General features: G+C 36.8%; 1 protein-coding gene across 1 annotated transcript in view; it reads left to right on the forward strand.

Moving 5' to 3' along the window:
- Positions 1 to 24,661, forward strand: part of nup210 (nucleoporin 210) — a 178,097-nt gene that overhangs the window by 7,386 nt on the left and 146,050 nt on the right. The window contains 5 exon segments of the mRNA XM_034172768.1: positions 15,362 to 15,493; positions 16,122 to 16,209; positions 17,895 to 18,045; positions 18,400 to 18,532; positions 19,764 to 19,922. Of these exon segments, the coding sequence (XP_034028659.1) occupies positions 15,362 to 15,493; positions 16,122 to 16,209; positions 17,895 to 18,045; positions 18,400 to 18,532; positions 19,764 to 19,922 (663 nt within the window).

Raw genomic sequence — 24,661 nt, forward strand, 5'->3', positions numbered from 1 at the left:
ATCTGAGTCTGAGAGCGATCAAGCACATTTTTCACATCACACTGGTCTTATCTTGGGTTTGTTCATTAGCTGCTGAACACAGCGTCATTGATTTGCTGTCTGATAAACTGCACTGTGATCAAGATTGTGCAAAAATAAAGATCCAGTGTGGGGTCAAAGTAACCAAACTGGTTTCTAGGTCTGCTTTTTATATCCATGTTTTTTGTGCATTCATTTTTATTACATTGAGGAAGCTTTCATCCACATCTTGGGTGGTTTAAAGTGATTCCTCATAAGTTATTAATCAAGTATTTGTGAAACCACATCTGCAACAAAAAAATATGCAGATATTGAATTTCTTCAACATTTAATTACTTGCATATACAAAAACATTTCATTCATGTATCTGCGTCAAACTTCACAGTGAATTAATAATTTCATCCACATCATTAAACTTTAATCACTGAGGTGTGTGAGTGGTTGAATGTGAAACTTGAATGTAAAGAGAGCTGTAATGATTTATGAACTATTCTGTTATTCTGCAACTATTTTGATAATTGAGTCATTATTTTGTGACATTTAAAAAGCTCTAAATTTTCTTAAATGTGGATACTTTCTGGTTTATTTTACTAGTTCATTTCCTCCTATCTGGGTGTTAACCGAACATATTTGAGTTGTGGACAAAACCAGAGACTTGAGGGCAGCATCTTGGACTCTGGAAAACATTGACTGACCTTTTTAACTGTTTTCTGTCATTTTATGGACCTAACAACGAATTGATTAAAACAAGAAAATATTCAAATGGTAATTCTATTCTAAAAATGATTTGTAACCCTAATTGTGAAGCACAGAAATTTACTCCATGGTTTTGTTTTTTGTTTTCTGCTCAGAACGTGCCATGTTCTGAATGTACATCACAATAAAAGTGTAGTGTTGTGATGACATTGGGAAGTGTTTACAGTAAAACTGCAACTGTTGACAAAGTGGTAAGAAACTGGCTAATTAGAAAGGCACTAAGCTGAGCAGTAACACTTGTTAAATTTATGGCTTAATTAATATGCAATTGAGTTAATGATTGTTATGACAGCCCACTCACTACATGGAGCAGCCATGTAGAAGACAGTGTACCAAAATTGAAGGTATGTTGTATAACACAAGAGATATAAGAAAATCTTTGTGTTAGGTGAATATGTCACATGAATCTGCAGAATACAGTAGAACCCTGAATTGTGTGCTGCAAACACACTAATGTTCTCAGTCCAAACTGCACCTGATGGAGATTTTGCCTTCAGTGTAGTGATTCTAAAGTTGTTTTCATTGGTACTTTTTTTTGATATTGTGAACATTTATACGATATGTTACCTGTATCACTGTGTGTTCATGATTAATAATTACAAGTTTTGAGAAGCTGCTTTGCAGTTGAGAAAATGTCTAATTTATTTTTTACACAAAACACCACAAACCTGTGTGTGGGGACCACAGTCAGACATTGAATGTGGTCTTGATTATTGTAAGGGTTTTAGGTTCACCATAACCTCTGTGATTTAATGCCCTTATTTGGAGACTAGAAAATTTGCCATAAGTGCGTAGTCAAAACACGGGTGATTATTTTATTCATTTGTCTCTCTGTTGGCTTTGCTGTGCAATAATGTAAGAAGTATGCACATATAGTTTGTCAAAAAGTAAAATTCTAGACTCCAAGTCATAACTGATAAAGTGCAACTCACTCTTTCTTTGAACGGAAAGGAGAAACTTTGCTTAAAAAAACTGGATTCACTTTCATTTATATAGTTTAATATCAATGAATGTGGTGGCCGAGCAGTTGAGCTTGATTGTAGTACAGAAGATTCCCAGTTCAAGGCCACTCCTGCCCATTCTCTAAGTAATGTGGAGTTGCATTAGAAAGGGCATCCTGCGTAAAACTTGACTTGTGCCAAATCAACATGCAGATCCATCTCTGATCTGCTGTAGTGACCCCGAGTGAAACAAGGGAGAAGCTGAAGGGACAAAATCACAGAATAGCTCACTTGCCTTTACATTGTCCACCATTACTGACAGTCATGAGACCCTCAAGCTCGATGAAGAAACTGAATGTCAGCGTTAAAAATTTAGTTGCAGAAATACATCAAGGTGTTGCATGTGCAGGAAACAGTTTAGGGCTTAGATAGCAGTAATTTGTATGGGTGGGTCAGTTAAAACAACTCAGTTTATTGATGCAGCACCCAATCACAACATAAGTTGCCCCACGGTGCTTCAAAACAAAGCACAACAAAGAATTGTTACATATGTAAAGACCAATGGTGTCAAAAGTACACACATTTGTTACTTAAGTAGAAGTATAGATACTGCAATTTAAAAACACTGGTAAAGTTGAAGTATCAACTTGACCTCTTTACTCAAGTAAAAGTGAAAAAGTATGTGCTCCAAAACCTACTTAAAGTATAAAAGTATAAAGTAACCTTTAAAAGAAAAAAAAAAGGTTGATGCCACTATATGAACTGAAAGCTTAATTTAAAAACTGATTCATTCTACATGTGGCCCAAGACCCAAAACCCAAAATTACCTCCCACCACCTGCACGAAAATGTTTCAATTCTAGAAGCTCTGAAATGCAATCTGGGACTATTACAGACAATAAACTGCAGTGAGTGCAGCATCCATTTAGTGAAGGAAAAAACAAAACAAAACACAACTTTCCTTATTCAAATTCATTCCAGTAGTATTCTGCTCTTACTAGGATGCAGCAGTTTTCTAGTTTAGCAGATAGTTCTGGAGAAAATCACTGAAGAAATTAACAAATTGAAAATATGGTTTGACTGAAACAAACTGTCATTAAATAAGACAGGGATGAAGTGGAGGTGTAAGAGTCACTATGTGTTCACAGGAAACACTTATTTATGTATGTATGTATTTATTTATGTATGTTCATTGTTAGTTGCTTTTATATTTTCAGTTGTGTTTCTATTCAGGTTCTTTTTGCCTCTTTCTCTAAAATTGTATATAATAATTAGATTATTAATATATAAACAAAAATAAATTTAAGAACTATTACAATTTGAAAACAAATGCACCCGAACGTGATGAGAGCTGCAATTGCTTAATGCTAAGTTTTAACATTGAAAATGCCATAGACATGCTAACGCGTTAGCGTCGCTCCCGTTTTTGTTATAAAATACATCTATCAACTGTTTCAGAAGACCATAACAGGTCGGTTTAACACAGAAAAGGTAAATAATACTCACAGAAGTATGCTCTTTAGGTTTTTAGCGGGGGAAAATTAAGCGAAAGAAAGAATAAACGAAGCAATAGGTCGAAGCATTGCTTCAATCTGCGAACCACTGCTTTGATTGGTTCACGGTTCAAAGCAAAGCCGTGCTGCAGAAAAGTTGATTATAGGCGCACATAGGGTTGCAAACTCTCTGAAAAATAAATAAGGGACACCTCACCGCCAGGGCTGACCGACCATTGCCTTCACCCTTCCCAGCGTCTGTGTGAAATGATTTTTAACCATCTGACTGTTGACTTGACCCTGAATTTAAGTAGATGCATACATGCATTTGTTCTGATATGAACACGTGGAAATTATTATTTAGAAATTTATTTTTAGTGCAAAATAATTTTTCACTCACAATTTCAATATGAGCATTCTGTCCTGCTTCAAAGCATAAAATAAAAAAAAATCTTTAAAAATAAATCTTTCTCTGTAGTGCTTAACTTAAAATTGTATGAATTAACAAAAAAAACAATAGAAAATTTGCATCATGCAAAACAATGTAACAGTGCACATTTGTACAGTGCACATTTGTGCAGTGCACACAAATGTGAAATGAGCGTTTGTTAAATGTGTTAATGAACATGCACAGAGTATTGCACTGTCACAGCGGGTAGATTAGTGAATTCCTTTTTGCCTTGAAACCTCATAAAATGTCCTTATGGTGATCAGATGTGGTGGTTAGGTCTTTGTGTTCAGATTCTGAATTCTTATGGATCTTGGAGCTAAAATTGATTTCATCGTTGTCCAGTCATAACATAGTTGTGTAAGTTTTTACGTAATTATTGTATGGCCTTGCCTTACAATATAAAGCGCCTTGGGGCAACTGTTTGTTGTGATTTGGCGCTATATAAATAAAATTGATTGATTTGATTTTTACATATTTAGTGTAATAAAAAGTGCAAAAAATAAAGTCTGAAAAGTAAACAATACTTACAATACTTAGCTGTTGTCGTGCACCTTTTCCACCCAGACATTTTCCTTTTCTCATTCGCCCCTGTATTTTTGCATTCTTTTTTTTTTTTTTTTTTTTTTTAGGAGGAGTAACGACGTTACAGACATTACTGTCCGTAGGCATATCTGCAGTGCCAGTGTCGGTGTCTGTATCAATATCAGCCATGCTGCGCTTTGTTATTGTCGTCCAGCGACCGTCGTCGGCTCATGACGTCGGTATCTTCTTGCGAGCAGATGTCCTTCGACCAATGAGATAAGAGTGATTCTGTATTGTCAACTCGTGTCTGTCAGCTCATTGGTGAAAAGCAGGAGAGAGGCTGGGATCAAATTTACCGTAAGTTTCCATATAAAGCGCCAGTCAATTCCATTGACATTTTACAGACTTTTTGATGGAATGGGAGAATGGGAGAATGGGAATAGAATGGGAGGCAGAGCCTTCAGCTTTCAGGCTCCTCTCCTGTGGAACCAGCTCCCAATTCAGATCAGGGAGACAGACACCCTCTCTACTTTTAAGATTAGGCTTAAAACTTTCCTTTTTGCTAAAGCTTATAGTTAGGGCTGGATCAGGTGACCCTGAACCATCCCTTAGTTATGCTGCTATAGACGTAGACTGCTGGGGGGTTCCCATGATGCACTGTTTCTTTCTCTTTTTGCTCTGTATGCACCACTCTGCATTTAATCATTAGTGATCGATCTCTGCTCCCCTCCACAGCATGTCTTTTTCCTGGTTCTCTCCCTCAGCCCCAACCAGTCCCAGCAGAAGACTGCCCCTCCCTGAGCCTGGTTCTGCTGGAGGTTTCTTCCTGTTAAAAGGGAGTTTTTCCTTCCCACTGTAGCCAAGTGCTTGCTCACAGGGGGTCGTTTTGACCGTTGGGGTTTTACATAATTATTGTATGGCCTTGCCTTACAATATAAAGCGCCTTGGGGCAACTGTTTGTTGTGATTTGGCGCTATATAAAAAAATTGATTGATTGATTGATTCTCACAGAAATACGGGACAAACTGCGTCCCGTTTCAGGTCAATACGGAACGCACACTTTTATTTCCAAATAAGGGACGATTCCGTTTTTCAAGGGACGGTTGGCAACCCTAGGCGCACATGACGTGAAATATATATATAAACAAACTGAAGCCAAGAGTAACGAGGCCGTTTGTTTTAAAAATGTAAGGAATAGAAAGTACAGATATACTTATGTGAAAATGTAATGAGTAGAAGTCAGAAGTAGGCCGAAAAATAAGTAATGGAGTAAAGTATAGATACCTAAAAAGTGTACTTAAGTACAGTAACGAAGTATATGTACTTCGTTACTTGACACCTCTGGTAAAAACACAAATGTTCCAGGTAAAGAAGTGCATACATGTAGAGTCAATTGGTTTCAATGATTGTGTCTTGTAAGGCATGCAAAATGGTGAAGAGCAGAGTCCCAACAAATGGACCATAATTGGCGACCTGATCAATGCCAGATCAGTCATACAATAAATGCTATTCTCTTGTAATTCACCAAATTAAAAGAGCAAATGAGATTGAACATATTTGATTGGTGGTGCACACTGATGTTGGTGTGGCGTGCTGTGGGTTAGTGGTTAGAACTGTTGCATCATAGCAAGAAGATTGTGGGATTGCTTACCACATGGTACTTTCTGTGTGGCGTTAGCATGTCCTCCCCATCTTTGTATGGGTTCCCTCCCACTCCCAAAGACCTGCAGGTTTGGTGACTTGGAAACTTTAAATTGAACGTATGTATGCGTGTGAATCAGTTTGTGTTTCTATATGTGGCTCTAAGATAGACTGGCATCCTGTCTTGTGTGTGCCCAGTGACTACTGGAGTATGATCCAGCCCCTCCCGTTACCCTTGATTGAAGTAAGCGGGTATAGACAATGAATGAATTTTGTTCACCAAACCAGTTTCACAAAACAACTTTATTTTGCTTATGAAATATTTCATTGATGTCTTTCACCTCCTGGATGGTTAAAATTTTAATAGCTGTGGTGGTTGAATGAATTTAGTTGTGGTTTGGCTGCCACCTGCTGTACACAGTGTACTTCATATGGTCATTGGTGCACTCTACCCACCAATGCACACGTTAATGCCAGCTTCAGGTAACATATTTAAGTTAGCAACTGCAGGGAGAAACATGGTGCCTACTAAGTGGGCAAATTCAAAAGAAATATAAAATAGAATAGGAAGGTAAATTAAAGGATGGGTAGAACTGTGTGGCTGTGGATTATGCTAACAATTTTTTGTGAGTACTGCAAATTAGTGAACACAAACTCAAAGCACAGTTGAAATAGTTTGAAACCCATTTCAAAACATTGATCCCCAAGTCCTATCAAAAGGAAGACATTGTGAACATTGCCATCTGCTGGACAGTTTGCAAATGTGCTTCCTTATCAAATTATGAACTTTATATTTAAAGTGTCCCTGCCACGCTATGACGTTTATACATATTCTTGAAGAATAAAAAAAGCTTTTTCCACATGTTGTCTTTGGTTTTTACCATAAAATTACACAGAACAAGGATTTAGACGTTTCGTTACCCATCTGAGAATTTGAATTTACCGCCTCCGAGTTGACCTACTTTTTCGCTGCGACGGATTTGACGTCATTCGAGTACGTGTCGCAGCACCGCTCTGTTTACCAACACGGCAGACACGGACAGCGAAGGCATAGTGCGCTTTTATAGCGAAGATTTAAGTGACATATCGATTGTTTTTGAATAAGATGAGGAAGTTTCTGATGAAGAGATGAATGGTGTAAATAATGAGCGGCTCCAGACCGTGTATGTTCCAGCCGAATGCGACAGAAAGAGGATGAAGCTGAAGTGGACGACACAGAATGGTTTGTTCACTCACCACTTTCTTATAAATGATCATTTATTCCTGGCACGGTGTGTTTGTGTATGAAAAAAAATTATTTCAGCAGCACAGCATGCTTAAACTCAGGAGTTTGTTCTAAAATCACTGAAAATAAAGTTTCTGTACATTCTGTATTTAATCATTTATAAGTCAGTTTCTTGTGATCACATCTAATCTACTTTGAATGAACAGAAGTCTGAACAAAAAACAGGCTGTTCATTTTACATGCATATGTATATTTGGAAAACACAAAAATGTCAATGTTCTGTTTTTTTTTTTCGGGTGCTCATGTGAACACAGTCAGCCGATGCCACTCTTGATCGAGCATTTTTTAATGTATATAAGCAATGTTTTTATTAATGTTGTTTTAACTTCTGTTTTAGGACTTTGGTGGCAACCCTTCATTTTAATGAAAATGCAGGGAGACAACAAAAGCAGACAAAGCAAGAGAGACCAAGGTTCAGAATATACTTTCCTTAGTGGAAAAGAGGAGGATTCACAGTGAGAAAGTTAGCCACATATCCACCATGTGATATATGGAAAATGAAAAAAAAAAAACCAAAACAGATTATTTGTATATTTTTATATAGCATGATAAAATGAATAAAAATACAATTTCACATAAGTTTCACATTGTTTCATTCAAATGAGAAATGTTTTACAATTTGTTAAAAAACATTTTATTCAGTCTATGTGAGCGACACAGCAAAAGAGGTTCTTCAAATTTCATTTCATTCATTTTATTTCATTCAGTTCCAACCACACAACCAAAAATCATTCCAAAAGAAAACATAACAAACGTAACAATACACCTGAATGAAAGGGGGTAGAAAGAAGCGAACTTATATTATCTACCCCTTTTTACAGAAGATTAACTTAACCAAATTAAATAATAATCACATTATTAACATTACAATCAGAATATCTACAAAAGGAAAAGAAAAACAATAAAAATATACATGCGGTTTCATTATTACAACATCAGGTCGTATTTCTGAATCATATTAATTTTAACTGCCTTTTTAAATATATTGCTTGATTTAGCTTCTTTAATTTTCCTTGTTCAGATTATTATAGTTGGAATATTTATAGATCTTAAAAAGGCTTTTGATACAATTAATCATGACATATTAATCAATAAACTTGAACAGTATGGGATTAGGGGGTTGGTGTTGCACTGGGTGAGAAGCTACTTAAGTAACAGAAAACAGTTTGTGAAGTTGGGGGAATATACATCATCATGCTTGGACAATGCTTGTGGCGTCCCACAGGGGTCAGTATTGGGTCCAAAACTGTTTCTAATTTATATAAATGATATTGTCAATGTTTCCAAAATATTAAAATTAGTATTATTTGCAGATGACACAAGCATTTTTTGTTCAGGGGGGGATTTGCAGGAGTTACTGAGGAGGATCAGTATGGAAATGGGAAAATTGAAAATATGGTTTGACAGAAATAAATTATCATTAAACTTAAGTAAAACAAAATACATGTTATTTGGCTATTGTAATACAGATATACAGGTTCAGTTACAAGTCGAGGGGGTAGATATTGAAAGGGTACATGAAAATAAGTTTCTGGGGGTGATAATAGATGATAAGATAAACTGGAAGACTCATATAAACATATACAAAGTAAACTGTCAAGAAGCATTTCAGTTCTAAACAAAGCGAAACATATTCTGGACCACAACTCACTCCGCATTCTTTACTGCTCACTGGTTTTACCATATTTACAGTACTGTGCAGAGGTATGGGGTAATACTTATAAAGGTACAACACAATCACTGTCAGTAATGCAGAAAAGAGCTATAAGAATTATTCATAATACTGGCTATAGAGATCATACAAATCCACTATTTTTACAATCCAAATTCTTAAAATTCACAGACTTGGTTCATTTTCAAACAGTACAAATTGTGTATAAAGCAATAAACAATTTACTTCCAGCAAATATTAAAAATATGTTTTTTAACAGATCAGGGGATTACAGTCTGAGGGGGAAATTTAATTTAAAGCATCAGTGGGCACGAACAACATTAAAAGGTTTCTGTATTTCTGTCTGTGGGGTGAGGATGTGGAACAGATTGGGAGTGGGGCTCAAGCAATGTCCAAGCATGAACCAGTTCAAACAGCGGTACAAAAATATGGTTTTTTCTGGGTATAGGGAGGAGGAAGGGTAATGAGGGTTAGGGTGTTTTTGTTGTTTGCTTCGGCTTGTAAATATATAGTATTTTGTATGTAAGTAGGTATGTGTAGGTGTATATTTATGTTTGTGTATATATATGTGTATATATGTATATGTGTATATATGTGTATGTTGATGTGTATATGTATGTGTGTGTATATATATGTATATATATATATTGATATCGGTTTAGGTGTGTAGGAATTTATGTGTATATGTGGCAAAGGGTATTACTGGTTGTGGGGAAGAAGGGGTAGGGATAAATAAGCTGATGCTTCACCCTACCCCTTTTCGGACATGTTGGGTACACAGTAGGAACTTTTTTGTTGTTGTCTTTACTGATCTATCTTGTAATTGTTGTTGTATCAAATGTTCGAAATAAACAGTTTTCATTCATTCATTCATTCATTCATTCATTTTCATTCATTCATTCATTTTCATTCATTCTATAAACTGACTCCCTTGATAGAAATGCAACGTTCCTTCAATTTAGTTCTGAATCTTGGTTTGTTAAATACGTATCTCTGATCCTTTTAAGTTGTACTGGCTTTCTCTTTTTTCGAATTTGTTCTGGATGTTAGTTGGTAGTATTTTTTTGTGAGCCTTAAACATTGTCTGGAGAATAGTGTAATCAACCAGATCATGAAATTTCAACAAATGTAACTGCAGGAATATTGGACTTGTGTGTTCTCTATAATGCCTCCGACTAATTAACCTTATTGCTCTTTTCTGTAAAATGAAAAGTGAATGTGTAAATGTTTTGCAGGCATTTCCCCATATTTCAATACAGTAGGACAGATGTGGAACAATCATAGAACAGTATATAGTCCTTTCTCATCTAACATCTCTTTTACTTTGTGTAGTATAGCAATCATTTTTAATAATTTATTCTTTCTATAGTTAATATGTGATTTCCAACTCAGGTTCTCATCAATCATGACACCCAGAAATTTTGTTTGTCACTCTTTTAATTTCTACACCATCTATAATAATTGGGGTATTCATACTTTTATCTCTATTACTAAATATCATAAAATTAGTTTTGTCAAAGTTAAGTGATAATTTATTAATGTCAAGCCAAGTTTTTATTCCCATGAATTCTTTTTTGACTACTCTCAACACAAAAAAATGTGGTATCATCAGCGAACAGAATATAATGTAACATCTTAGATACATTAACAATATCATTGACATACAGTGTAAAAACCTTTGGTTGGACCGACCCCTGAGGTACCCCACAGGTAACACTTAATAATCCAGATCTTAAATCGTTTACCTGTACAAACTGTTTTCTGTTGACTAGATAGCTTGATACCCATTTGTGAGCAACCCCTCTGATTCCATATTTATTTAATTTTTGAAGAAGTAAAGTATGGTCAACGGTATCAAAAGCTTTTTTGAAGTCCACAAAAATGCTCACAAAAAATCCTTGTCTATTGCAGTGCATATTTCTTCAGTTAGTTCCATAATTGCCATGGCTGTAGAGTGACTAGTTCGAAAACCATACTGACACTTACTTAGAATGTTATATTTATCAAGGAACTTATCCAATCGGTTTACAAATAATTTCTCTAATATCTTGGAAAATTGTGGAAGCAAGGAAACTGGTCTGTAATTAGAAAAAACATGTTTATCCCCACTTTTATATAGTGGAATTACCTTAGCTGTTTTCATGCTATCAGGTTCCCGTTGAAAATGACAGATTACAAATATAAGTAAATGGTACAATGACTGATTCAATAATGTTCTTAATTAGAAAGATGTCTTGATCATGACAATCTGTTGATCTCTTGCTTGCACAACCACCCACGACGTTCAGTATCTCTTCCTTTTCAACCTTGCCAAGAAAGATGCTGTTCACATTGTCCATGATTAGACTTCCAACTGCAGTATCATCCTTTGTTATTGGAATATTAGCCGCTACATTTGGGCCCACCCTTACAAAAAAATCATTAAAACTATTCACTATTTTTGTCTTATCTTGTATGCATACATTTTCTTTCACAAAATAATTTGGAATCACTGGTTTCTCTTTGTGATTTTTTTTTTTATTACATTATTAATTACTCTCCATGTAGCTCTTATGTTTTTCCTATTTTTATCAAGTAATTTACCATAATATTCCTTTTTGTGCTTTTTTTATTATCTCTACTAGTTTATTTTTATATCTCTTATATCTAATCTCATCATCTCGTGACCTTGATTTTAAGTAACATTTATATAAATTGTTTTTCTTTTTGCAGGCATTTCTTAACCCTTTAGTCATCCATGGTTTGTCAACAGCATCCCTCCTGGCAAAATTCATCAGTTTGCAGTTTTTAAGATACAACATTGTGAAAATTTTCATAAATGCATCATATGCTTCATTGACATCATTTACAAATATTCCATCCCAATTCTGGTTTTTAAGGTCTTCCTTTAGTTCCTGTAATGCTTTTTCGGATCCGTCTCTGACTTTAATTTCATTGTTGGTTTCCTTAATATTATAGCAGTTTTTTTCATATATAGCAAACACAGGTAAGTGATCACTCACATCCGTTATTAAGATTCCGCTCACTACTTTTCCAACGATTATGTTAGTAAATATATTGTTAATTATAGTCTCACTCTGAGATGTGATTCTTGTTGGTTTTGATATCACTGGAACTAGACCCAAACTAAACATTGTATCAGTAAAAATATCAAAAGAGTGAAGTCCACTATCCATATCGATGTTGAAATCACCACACAAAAACACTTCTTTGGCTTGGATTTGGTTAAACAGTTCTGTTATAATGTCAATGAATGACTCTACCTTAGTTCCTGGTGCTCTGTAGACACAGCTCACAAGTACATTTTTTGATTTCTCGTTTGCTATTTCCACAGTTATAATTTCCATTATATTATCAACCACTGATGTCATTTTGCTTTCTCGTTTACTATTTCCACAGTTATAATTTCCATTATATTATCAACCACTGATGTCATATTGCTAACGACTTTGCACCTCACGGATGAGTTGATATACAAAGCTACCCCCCCCATCTCTTTTATTTTTTTCTATTTACATTATATAAATGATATCCTTCGATCTGAAGTTCATCTAACTCATCATTCTTTATCCAGGTTTCAGACACAGCAATTATAGTAAAATTAATCTTCTATTTTAGATAAATTACAATTTAAACTTCTGCTATTAAAGTGAATAATGGATAGGTTACCCTTCATCATTATCTTATTCATAAACTGCTCCTCATTATCAATCAATCAATCACTCAATTTTTTTATATAGCGCCAAATCACAACAAACAGTTGCCCCAAGGCGCTTTATATTGTAAGGCAAGGCCATACAATAATTATGTAAAACCCCAACGGTCAAAACGACCCCCTGTGAGCAAGCACTTGGCTACAGTGGGAAAGAAATTATTATAATAATCACAGTTACTTTCAAGGATTGATAAATTGTGATCTGTATCCCTATCTATGTTGTATATCTTGTCATCTAAATCCTCTACTATACTATCATATGTGACCATGTTTTAGTGTAAATATCACACTCCGTCATTCACAGAATTCTTGTCAATGATACTCCCTGAATACTGAGCATGTTCTCATTTATATTGATCAAGTTCTTTTAGTTCTCTTATCACAGTCACCTTTGCTTCCTCTGGTGTTCCCTTCAGTCGGATCATTACTTTGCAGTTTCTTGTCCACGTTGCTTGAATTTTGTTCCGTTTTCTCAGGAACCTTGCCTGTCTGGCAATTTCAGCATTCTTTTTTGTTAGATGTTCATTTATGTACACACCAGTTCCTTTCAGATATTTTGCTTGTCTCAACAGGTCAGTTTTATGCTTTCGATTCACAAAACGAACCACAATTGCTGGTTTTGTCTTGCTGTTCTGCGAGGAAGTGTATGGCATGCTGCAACACTGTTTGGATGAATTCTTATCTCTTTTCTTTCAAGAAATTGCATTACTTGCCATTCCAGTGTTTGCAGCTCCTCTGATGGTGCGTCCTCCCCGTCCTTGCACTTACCAGCTGTAATACTGGCATAACTCCAATGAGTAGTGTCTAAACCATTTATAATTACATCATCCATTATTGTGTATTGCTCCAAATCTTCAATCCTTCTTTCCAGTTCATTGATTGTCCTTTTCCTTTATTATGTTCCTCAGCTGCTTGATTTCACCCATCAAATCAAGCAACATTTGCTGTTTAGCCACTTTACCCAGCTCATCTGACATGAAGTTTAGTGATTTCTTGATTTCATCTAATTCTTCTTCAAGTGTGGCCATATTTTTCTTTGGTCCCATGATGTAGCAGGTTGTTGTTAGATCCTGGCCTGTGATTTGAGGCCCGCCTCAACCCGGTGCTAGCTGCCGCTGTAGGCCCGACTCAGCCCAATGCTAGCCGCTGCAGTAGGCCAGATCTGCAAGACACCAAACCCACCAGAAATCTCCACCAATGATCCTCCTCCACTGAGCAGCCAACATGAACGGACAAAGCTGAGGCTGATGCTGCCAAGCGGACCAGGTACCACCGATGAGCCCAACGCCTCACTCCAGAGGAGGTAACTGGAAGCCAGTGTAGTCGGCTGATGGTGATGGAAAAGTACTCCTTATTTTGAATACAACACAAGCTGGTAGTGGCAACCTTCTGTGTCTTCTCAAGTGTCCCCAGCACAACCTTACAAATTGCCGATATGATGATACTTTCTGCAACAAAAAAATAGCATGGATTGATGTTCAAAACAACAGTTCATTCTTTTTATATTTGAATATTTTTTACTTTTTTCTATGAACCATGTAAATGAATCTTTCTAACTATTTCATGTGCTTACTCGTACTGTGGAGCATCATGTAGACATAGTGTGCCACTCTGAGGACATCTGCATCTAAACACACAATCGAGAAACTAGCCAGCTGTGTGACACATTGAGGATTTTCACCACCACGTTGCATCTCTGCCAAGACTGCAGAAATTTCCATGCAACAGCGAGACTCGATCACGAGTGGCATCGGCTGACTGTGTTCACATGAGCACCTGGAAAAAAACACAACATTGACATTTTTGTGTTTTCCAAATATACATATACATGTAAACTGAACAGCCTGTTTTTTGTTCAGACTTATGTTCATTCAAAGTAGATTAGATGTGATACAATTTATGATTACAGATGTTCTGTATGTGTATTTTAGACAGGTAAGTCTCCATTTAGCATAAACATTTTCTACAATATTACGCCTGATAAAATTTGACAGATATAGAAGTAAAATTTTCTTTTATTTAGAAATCTTTTCCCCCATCCCATTTGGGTCTACAGCTTTTCAGATAAAGATTTGCAATCATTTGCTTTGAATAAAAAGTGAAGAATTAGCAATCACAAGAAACCGACTTATAAATGATTAAATATATACAGAATGATTTTAGAACAAACTCCTGAATTTAAGTACGCTGTGCTGCTCAAATAATTTTTTTTCATACACAAACACACCGTGCCAGGAATAAATGATCATTTATAAGAAAGTGGTGAGTGAACAAACCATTGTGACGTCCTCCTCAAAGCTGCTGCTGTCAGCTGACAGTTGCAGCTTCATCCTCTTTCTGTCGTGTTCGGCTGGAACATACACGGTTTGGAGACGCTCATTATTTACACCATTAATCTCTTCATCAGAAACTTCCTCATCTTCTTCAAAAACAATCAAATGTCACTTAAATCTTAGCTATAATCGCGCACTATGCCTTCGCTGTCCGTGTCTGCCGTATTGGTAAACAGAGCCGCGTTGCGACACGTACTCGAATGACGTCACATCCGTCGCAGCGAAAAAGTAGGTCAACTCGGAGGTGGAAAATTCAAATTCTCAAATGGGTAACGAAACATCTAAATCCTTGTTCAGTGTAATTTTATGGTTTGAAAAAAAAAGACAACATGTGGAAAAAGCTTTTTTTTATTCTTCAAGAATATGTAAAAACGTCATAGCGTGGAAGGGGCACTTTAAAGGCTATATAGTCTGTGGTGGTTGCGGGTGGGGGCACACGCATGTTCCTTACGACCTCATTGTACAAGCTGAATTTAAGAGCTACAGTACAATTTGTACCTTACACATGATTCTCTCCCGTCTCCTTTATTTGCAGTTACAGGACAGGTACTGCGGTGCGATGCCATCGTTGACATAATTAGTAAGATCCAGATAGTGTCCACCACCAGAGAGCTACATCTTGAAGACTCGCCACTGGCACTCAGAATTCATGCACTGGACTCAGAAGGTACCATGTACTCATTTGTGACAGAATAAGTTGTTTTTCATGTCAGACTGCTAGTGTTAATAAAAAAAAAAAAGCCCTTTTGTAAATTGAGTTTATGTTACCAAAGAGTTCTAATAATATGATTCTATTTTCCTTTGGATTTGAATTATATTATTGTTGATCTAAAGAATTCTCATGATTGAGGCAGCTTTAGCCAGCGGTTTCTTTCTGCTCAGACTATTCCAAGACGCTCCTGTTTGTTCCGTTCCATTGGTTGTATTTAGGGTGGAAATACTTTTGATTAATGAGCCTTAGCTACAACCTGATGTTCCTTCTGATGATGGCTGCTGGGTCTAATGTTGTGGGGTTTTTTTTTTTTTTTTTTTTTGCATTGACTAATAGGTGAACTCAAGTGAAATAGATTGCAAAATGTATCGTATAATGGAATGCATTTGGCTTTCTTTTAACTAATTCAGCTACCAAGAGCAGTAAAGTAATTGTGCTCAACCTGGTACACTTCAGCTTAATGGCTTAATCCTTTCGGTTTTGGATTTTTAAATATTAACTCATATATTCTGCTTATGTCATGTCTTGCATGCACATATATTAATGTAATTACTAGTCTTATGATTGTCTTTTTTTTTTTCAGGAAACACATTCAGCACCCTTGCAGGTCTGGTGTTTGACTGGACTTTGGTGAAAGATGCAGATATGATCGGATTCTTGGATTCATTACGGTAGTCTTCTCATTGTTTGATATTGAACTCAGTATGAGTTGTCTTAAAATTAATTTTCAGTGAATCACAATTCTCAGTTGAATGATGTAAAACCAGTTCTTAAAATGCCAAAAAATAGCCTTTAATGGAATATTTGTGGTATGTGCCCCATGGAACAATGGCAGACATGAATTAATATCCAAGACTTTGTCATCTGATATTTTTACTGTTTTAAGTTTAAAAGCAAATGACACATTTCAAGTAGATTAAATATGATGGAAACTAAATCATTCTGCTGAACAATCAAACTCCAGCCTCAAATCTCTGCACATCGGCTGATATTGTGACAAAAACATAATCAAGTCAGCTGCCATTGACAGCTGTAAGGTTGCTCACAGAAGCTGGATTTTTGAGAGCGATCTCTTCAAAAAAATTAAATACTGAAATGCTGAAATCACAGCAGAGATGGTGCGCTTTCAGTGTCATGATGAACACCCACTCATCAGAGAGTTGCTGACCTCTCACAACAGTAACTGTGATGACATCACTGAAAATACAGTGATGATCTCTATGCATTTCTATAGACCAGGACAATGAGAGATTTTTGTCTGAGGAGTTAAATAAATGAGACCTTTTAATGGGAAAAGAAGCAAACATTTGTGCTGTAGAATAAAGGGGTTTAGTTTGAAGGACATCGTCAGCCAGACTTCACAAACTCTTTTAAAAACAAAGCCCGTTTTTTAAATGCAGTTTGCTCTTACTTTTGTGTTCCGAAAAAAAAAAAAAAAAAAGAGTATCTGTCCTTGCAGGTGACAGAGCTATTCATTATGAATTTTGACACTCATCAGGTCCGCACTAGGCTGCTTCAAGCCGAGCTGAATGCAGCCTTTCGAGGCCGTCAGTGTTCACATGAATACACTCCTGCTTTTGCCCGGCTCATGTGAGCTTTGATTTCCTTGTAACTCTCCATCAAGATTTATGCAATAATTGGTTTAAAAACACTTACCGTGGCTATAAATCTGTATTCAACACTGCTATTTAAACATTGCATTTAATCTGTGGTTCATATGCGTGCTGAACTGTGGGGGCAGTCGACACGCCTCACTGAGCAACTGCGGTTCGTGACATCACTACTATAAACATTAATGTTTTGAGTCTAAAATGCAGAGTAGACATAAAGGTGATGCATCCTACTAAAAGCCTTGTTTAGATCCAGAGGAAAAGACCCATTTCTATGCTCATGACATCACCTTCCTTTTTGGAGAGGGGGCATCTCTGTCATTCATCCACAGACGGTGTGGGAGTGTTTTATAGAATGCAGCCTGGCTCAGTGGGTGTGTCTCACAGAGTAAGCACAGGTACAGATATAAACATTTGTTAACTGTCTCATTAATGTAAAATGTGCCATTTCTTTTTAAACTTGTGCCAACGTGAAAACCAGCCACATAACTGAAAGTTAGATTTATAACCTCATTAATGCACAAATCAAACCCCAATAAATGGTGAATGGGCCACATTTATGTAGTGAATTTCCATCTGAGAGCAGAAGCTTGAAACTGTTCCTCAATTCCACACCCTTCAGCTAATGGACAATAAACTACCGCTAGTTCACGCTGATGCTCTAACGTAATAAAACAAATGATAGACTGCTAGTTGTAAGAGTGCTGATTTTCTAATGCCTTTACTAATATGTTTCTTTCCTCAAGGGTACTTAAATTTTCAGAATCCACATACACTCCCCCTGGATATATATCTGAAATGGAACGTGTTGGAAAACAGGGTGATATTATCTTGGTATCTGGCCTGAAAACCGGGAATGCTAAGCTGACTGCCAGAATACGGGAGCCATTGTATAAGGTGCAGTAAGTCACAGAGAACATAGATATTTCTAGCTTGTTTACATTTGCAGATATTTAAAAGGTCCACTGTGTTTTTAGTCATATGCAATCCCAAGGTTTTCTTGTTCTCATTTTTGAATGGCAAATATCATAATAGCAGAATAAACTGGCGAAAATGGCATTCTCTGTTTAATAAATAAAATCTTTATATCCACACACATGTGCAAATCTTATTTTTATTAATAATACAGAGAACTGTCAAATAATTAAGACCCAAAGCAATCTTAATTTAGAGGAATTCCTCATATGCTTGTTTAACTGATTTGCTGAGGTATGTTGGTGGCACTCTGTAACGATGATTTGTTTTCCGCAGGATGTGGGTTCAGCTGAGGTGAAACTACTGATTTTAGAGAACATCCTGTTGAGTCCTGCACACGACGTTTACATGCTTATTGGAACGTCCATTCGATACAAAGTCCAGAAGATCAGACAGGGCAAGATCACAGGTCTGACTCTTGTCAGTACAGAGTAAAGTTGATTATTTTTATTTTTACTGTAGCTTCTGCTGTCTAAAACTGAATTTAAATAATTGCATCACATTTTTCAAATGCTCTTCATAGGCTTGTGATATCACTCCTTTTGAGAGAAAAAAAAAAAGCCAAATATGTGTTGTTGAATCCCTAAAGTTAGGGGCATAACAATGCAACATGACCTAATACAAAATTGTGACTGCACTTAGCTGTTGACAAACATGAAATCTCGATTACAGAGTCCCTTTGCCATAGAAACAAGACTGTCTGTTGGACTGCAGCTGAGGACACGGTTGGGAGGTGCTGAATCATAAAACTGTGTAGTTAGCTGGAGTAGGCCAGTTCTTCTGAGCTCATGTGAACACATTTTAGTGGATCCCTACAAAGTAATAATATCAGACTTTTGTGGTCAGCACCAGGAGGCAGACACGGTGACTTCCCAGGCAGGCTTCATAATTATGCAATGGCAGCTTCAGCATCTTGAAAGCCTTAGCCACTGCATTTTCAGATTATGCCTACATGCATAATATACAGTCCCTAGCACTTTTTGAGATGGTGGTGTCCATTTTTTATATTTTGTACCAAAATCTTCACAGAATAAACCACTGTTAGAAGCATTTTTTCCTCCCTCATATTTTCTGCCCACGGTGAATTAAAAAGCTCAAAGTCATTCTCCCCAATTAATGTATATATGTTTTGGCACATTTTCAAGTCTGTGCTCCATGTTAGTAAACAAACCTAATTGGAAGTTAACAGCATTTTACACCGCTTCTTAAAATGGGTAAGTGTCTCTCTTTTCAGTTGCTGTTGCTTGATCAGCTCTGTAGAGTTTTATTACTTTTTATATAGTTATAGATATATTTTTCAATTACAGTTGTATGGATTATTATTTATTGAGTTTATATAAATGACCCCTCTTGAGCGTCAAAGCAGATAGCTCAGTGGGGTAGAAGTTGGACTACCACTATGCAGACTTTGGTTCGATTCCTGGTCGCGCTACATGCTAGTGTTCTTGGACAAGCCAGTTCACCTGCCTTGTCCCAGTCCACTCAGTCCGCTGCCTTTGCTTGGGAAAGTAACCTGCGATGTGCTGGCTTCCTGTCCAGGGGGGTGGGGGGGCATCCACCTTACGTTAAAGAATCTGGAAACAACCACTGGCACCTATGGGTCTTACTTGTGTTTCTCCCCTCCATTTGTGTTTGTCCAGAACTCTCTATGCCTTGCGATCAGTATGAGCTGCACCTTCAGAACAGTGTGGTTGGGCCTAATGGAGACTCTGAGGTTCCTGTAGCTACTCTGGATCAGCACAGCTCCACAGTCACAGCAATTCAGCAGGGACATATCAATGTTGTGCTGGATCATAAGAGTATCCTTCTGACAGATTATGTATTGTACATTATTCTCTGTAGCAGTTCTTACAGTATTTTAGCATATTGCCTTTAGGGCTGGATGACACGGTCAGAATGTCTAACTGCAGCTTAACACTGCGTATTGTTTGGTTTCACCAGTGGTGGGCACAGTTACGATAACAAATAATTATCGAAGATAATGTTTTCATTATAGGATTATCTTTTTAGATAACTTTACAAACCATTATCGGACTAATTATCTTCCGATAAATTTTTTGTCTGATAACTTTTAGACGATAACGTAGTAAACAAAGCTGAACAGCGACAAACATTTTTAAAATTTAAAATCATTGAGCACCTACCTGTTAAAAGTTAGCTGCTTCTATGAGAAACTGCTGTATCCTTTGCAGGCAAAGGAGAACCAGTCACAAAAAAAAAAAAAAAAAAATCATTTCTTTTAATACCATACTGATACGCTGGCAATATCACCCAAGTCATCCAGAGGCATACATTTTTAACTTATGGTTCAAATTTTACCAAACTAATTTCGGACAAGTTATTTAAAATTACTGTCACATCTGAAGTTTTATAAAGTGAAAATATCAGATATATGTTTTAGTTTTAAAGTAATGCGCTAATTTTTAAGGTTTTAGTCAGCACATGCTGTGCCCAGCAGTGCATTATGGGTAGGATAGGGTAATCTCAGTACGTTCATGACAGGACAAATGCATTCAGACACTCTGTTGAGGCTCCACGGGCAACAGCATTAAACTCTAGTGCCTAAAACTCTCGTGAATATTCTCTGGGTATATAGATGTTGTTATTGTGTTTGCGTGTGTTAAATTCCACGCATCTTAAATGTAGCAGACATGGATTATCTGGAATTTTGTTTTGGCAAGTTTTCACGGTCTCTACTGCCATCTACTGGCCAGTAGTGTTCATGGCAGTATTCATCTTGAAGTTGGGCAGACACTGTATGATATTTTTAATCACTGTACTCGTTTTCAGTTCAAACTGTACCACAGAACCGCACGGTGTAAAAGTTCAGAGCGCCCGATTTATGTTCTCCCACACTTGTTTCCAGAAGCAAAACGTAAGCTTTTTTTTTTTTTTCAAACTTAATTTACAAAAACTCTCGATGGGAGACATCAAAGTTTAAAAACAAAACAACAAAAAAAAACATTACAAGACAGCTCTGCGGTGTTTGCACATGCACAGTGCGAGCAGTTGGACGCTTGTAGCTCTTCAGCAGCAGGATACCCTCTCAACGGCTGACCAGAGTAATATCAAACAGGTTTGATTTTCATTCGACCATACGACCGGCGATCAGGAGGTGGTCGTGAGATTTTAAACACAGCTTGTTACTCCATGTATACTACACGATGCAGGACGTGCGATTGACCTGAAACTGGGTCCAAAAAATTCTCGCACGAATGAAAAATCATCTGAAAAAGGGCCACAACTCGGATAGTATAAAGCCAACATTTATGTGTCAAGACAATTGAGTGCACGTTTTACAATACAATAAAACGTGTGCACAATTATATAATAAACGTGCGCACATCATAAAACGTGCGCACGGCACAATATCATAAAATGAGCGCACATTCTCTCCAATGCAAAACATTTGTGATGACACTTCCAGGGCTCTGTAAAAATGCCTGTTTTTACAAATAAAAAATTTTTATATTTACAAAAGCACATTTATCTGTAAACACCAACACACGTCACATTAACGTGTTGGTTTACATAATGAATGACTGAACCAATCAGTGTTTGGCAGAGGCACATTTTACCCAGAATCCTTTGCAATCTGTCTGTTACAAAACCTCAGAATTAGTGCATTATTCAACATTAAAAGATATGTTATATTTTAACTTTGTACAAATGACCAAATTGACATTAATGGAGTTATTCTATCGGTATTAATGTTATTTAAAAATCAAAACCATAAGTCAGCAGTGCTTTATTTTCCAAGACCTCCGCCTGACCGGAGCGTTGTGATTGGATAGAGAGCTGGGCTTTGGCTGCTCTCAGCTTGCTGCTGTGCTGGAAGCTGTGTAGTAAACAAGAGCTTCTAGCAGGGGACAAGATGTTCAAAGACAGAAGTGCGGGCTCATTGTTTGGGTCTGTTGTCGCTTTTGATGCTACCAGAAGTGATCTTGGTGTTAAAACTCAAATTCAGTTTATTAGTAGTTGCAAATGTACCAGAGACAATGCTGGAATTTATCGGTTATCAGTTATCTGTAACTTCCGATAAATTTTTGGGTGGTTTATCGTTTTATCTTTATCAAAGATAACTTTTCAGTTATCTGATTATCTGTTATCGAAGTTAATTTTTTGGTTATCTGTGCCCACCACTGGTTTCACATATATATAGTGTAGTACGAGATGCTCCAGCCCTGCTCTCCACATTTAAATAGAGTGGTGCATATTTTTGTGTAATTTGTTTTGGCTGATAATTTGCTGATTAACTGCAGTGTTGAAGGTATTGTTATGCAGTTTCTTCTATTTAGTGTGGCAGTCACCAGTGTCAAACATTTGAAAGTATGTCGTGTATATTAATTTTACAGAAGACACTACTGCAGCTGTTTGGCAGAAATTAAATCAAGGACTATTACAGGTCAGGGTCTGTTTTGCTGCTGATAATTTCTGTTACAAAATTGTGTATCATACAAGTATTTCTGCAAAATTATCTTTTTACTCACATTTTCAGAGCAACTTGGAATAGCAAATGCGCACGCACATAGATTGGAACTTCTTGTCTGCTTTTACTGGAACATGTATTGGTAACGCAGGACACTAAATTGACTCATTCATGTGTATTTAAGAAGACAAATGTGGATATATGCATGTTCAAACTTTGTGGCTTCCAATTTACTGCTGTTGCTTCTCATCATACTATTGAGTGACCACAGTCGATGAACATTATTAAATTTTCCTTAGTAGCAACTTTGTAGGTCTTAGAATGGAAGGAGTTTCTCGCCTCCCCAACAGCACTCTGTATGTGGTTGAACCCGGCTACCTGGTCAGTTTCAACAATATATCACTTAAAATGTTGCTATAAATATCAGTATCTGTAGTAGAAAAGCTTTAATGACTTGTTTGTCTTTAATGCCATTTAGGTTTTAAAATTCACCCAGGAAACAGCTGGGTTCTTCAACGGACAGTGTATATGATGTCATCATTGAAGTATTTGATAAATCCAGCAACAAAAATGTATCTCTCTGATGTAAGTACAAGCAAGAAGTTTAAAACATGTCACATTAGTTGGAAATGAGCCATTTATGCCAAAGTTTTGCTTGGAGCAGATGTAATTGTGCATACATCACAGAATTGGGGCTTTAGAGGTGGCTAACATGAAACCCAATTACATGTAACTGTGGATAAACTTTTTACACACTGACCCCTTTAAAGAAGAGTAGTTTAGTTTTGCACAATTAAACTTTCTGCTGTCATAATTCAAAGATACTCGTTTTCAGTTGTGATTGTAACAAATCAATCAATCAATTTTTTTTTTTTTATATATAGCGCCAAATCACAACAAACAGTTGCCCCAAGGCGCCTTATACTGCAAGGCAAGGCCATACAATAATTATGTAAAACCCCAACGGTCAAAACGACCCCCTGTGAGCAAGCACTTGGCTACAGTGGGAAGGAAAAACTCCCTTTTAACAGGAAGAAACCTCCAGCAGAACCAGGCTCAGGGAGGGGCAGTCCTCTGCTGGGACTGGTTGGGGCTGAGGGAGAGAACCAGGAAAAAGACATGCTGTGGAGGGGAGCAGAGATCGATCACTAATGATTAAATGCAGAGTGGTGCATACAGAGCAAAAGAGAAAGAAACAGTGCATCGTGGGAACCCCCCAGCAGTCTACGTCTATAGCAGCATAACTAAGGGATGGTTCAGGGTCACCTGATCCAGCCCTAACTATAAGCTTTAGCAAAAAGGAAAGTTTTAAGCCTAATCTTAAAAGTAGAGAGGGTGTCTGTCTCCCTGATCTGAATTGGGAGCTGGTTCCACAGGAGAGGAGCCTGAAGCTGAAGGACCTGATTATTCAAACCTTATAAGTAAGAAGAAGAATTTTAAATTCTATTCTAGAATTAACAGGAAGCCAATGAAGAGAGGCCAATATGGGTGAGATATGCTCTCTCCTTCTAGTCCCCGTTAGTACTCTAGCTGCAGCATTTTGAATTAACTGAAGGCTTTTTAGGGAACTTTTAGGACAACCTGATAATAATGAATTACAATAGTCCAGCCTAGAGGAAATAAATGCATGAATTAGTTTTTCAGCATCACTCTGAGACAAGACCTTTCTAATTTTAGAGATATTGCGTAAATGCAAAAAAGCAGTCCTACATATTTGTTTAATATGCGCTTTGAATTACATATATTGATCAAAAATGACTCCAAGATTTCTCACAGTATTACTAGAGGTCAGGGTAATGCCATCCAGAGTAAGGATCTGATTAGACACCATGTTTCTAAGATTTGTGGGGCCAAGTACAATAACTTCAGTTTTATCTGAGTTTAAAAGCAGGAAATGAGAGGTCATCCATGTCTTTGTCTGTAAGACAATCCTGCAGTTTAGCTAATTGGTGTGTGTCCTCTGGCTTCATGGATAGATAAAGCTGGGTATCTTCTGCGTAACAATGAAAATTTAAACAATACCGTCTAATAATACTGCCTAAGGGAAGCATGTATAAAGTGAATAAAATTGGTCCTAGCACAGAACCTTGTGGAACTCCATAATTAACT

This window comes from Thalassophryne amazonica, chromosome 6 (assembly GCF_902500255.1).
Source record: "Thalassophryne amazonica chromosome 6, fThaAma1.1, whole genome shotgun sequence".
Lineage (NCBI taxonomy): Eukaryota > Metazoa > Chordata > Actinopteri > Batrachoidiformes > Batrachoididae > Thalassophryne > Thalassophryne amazonica.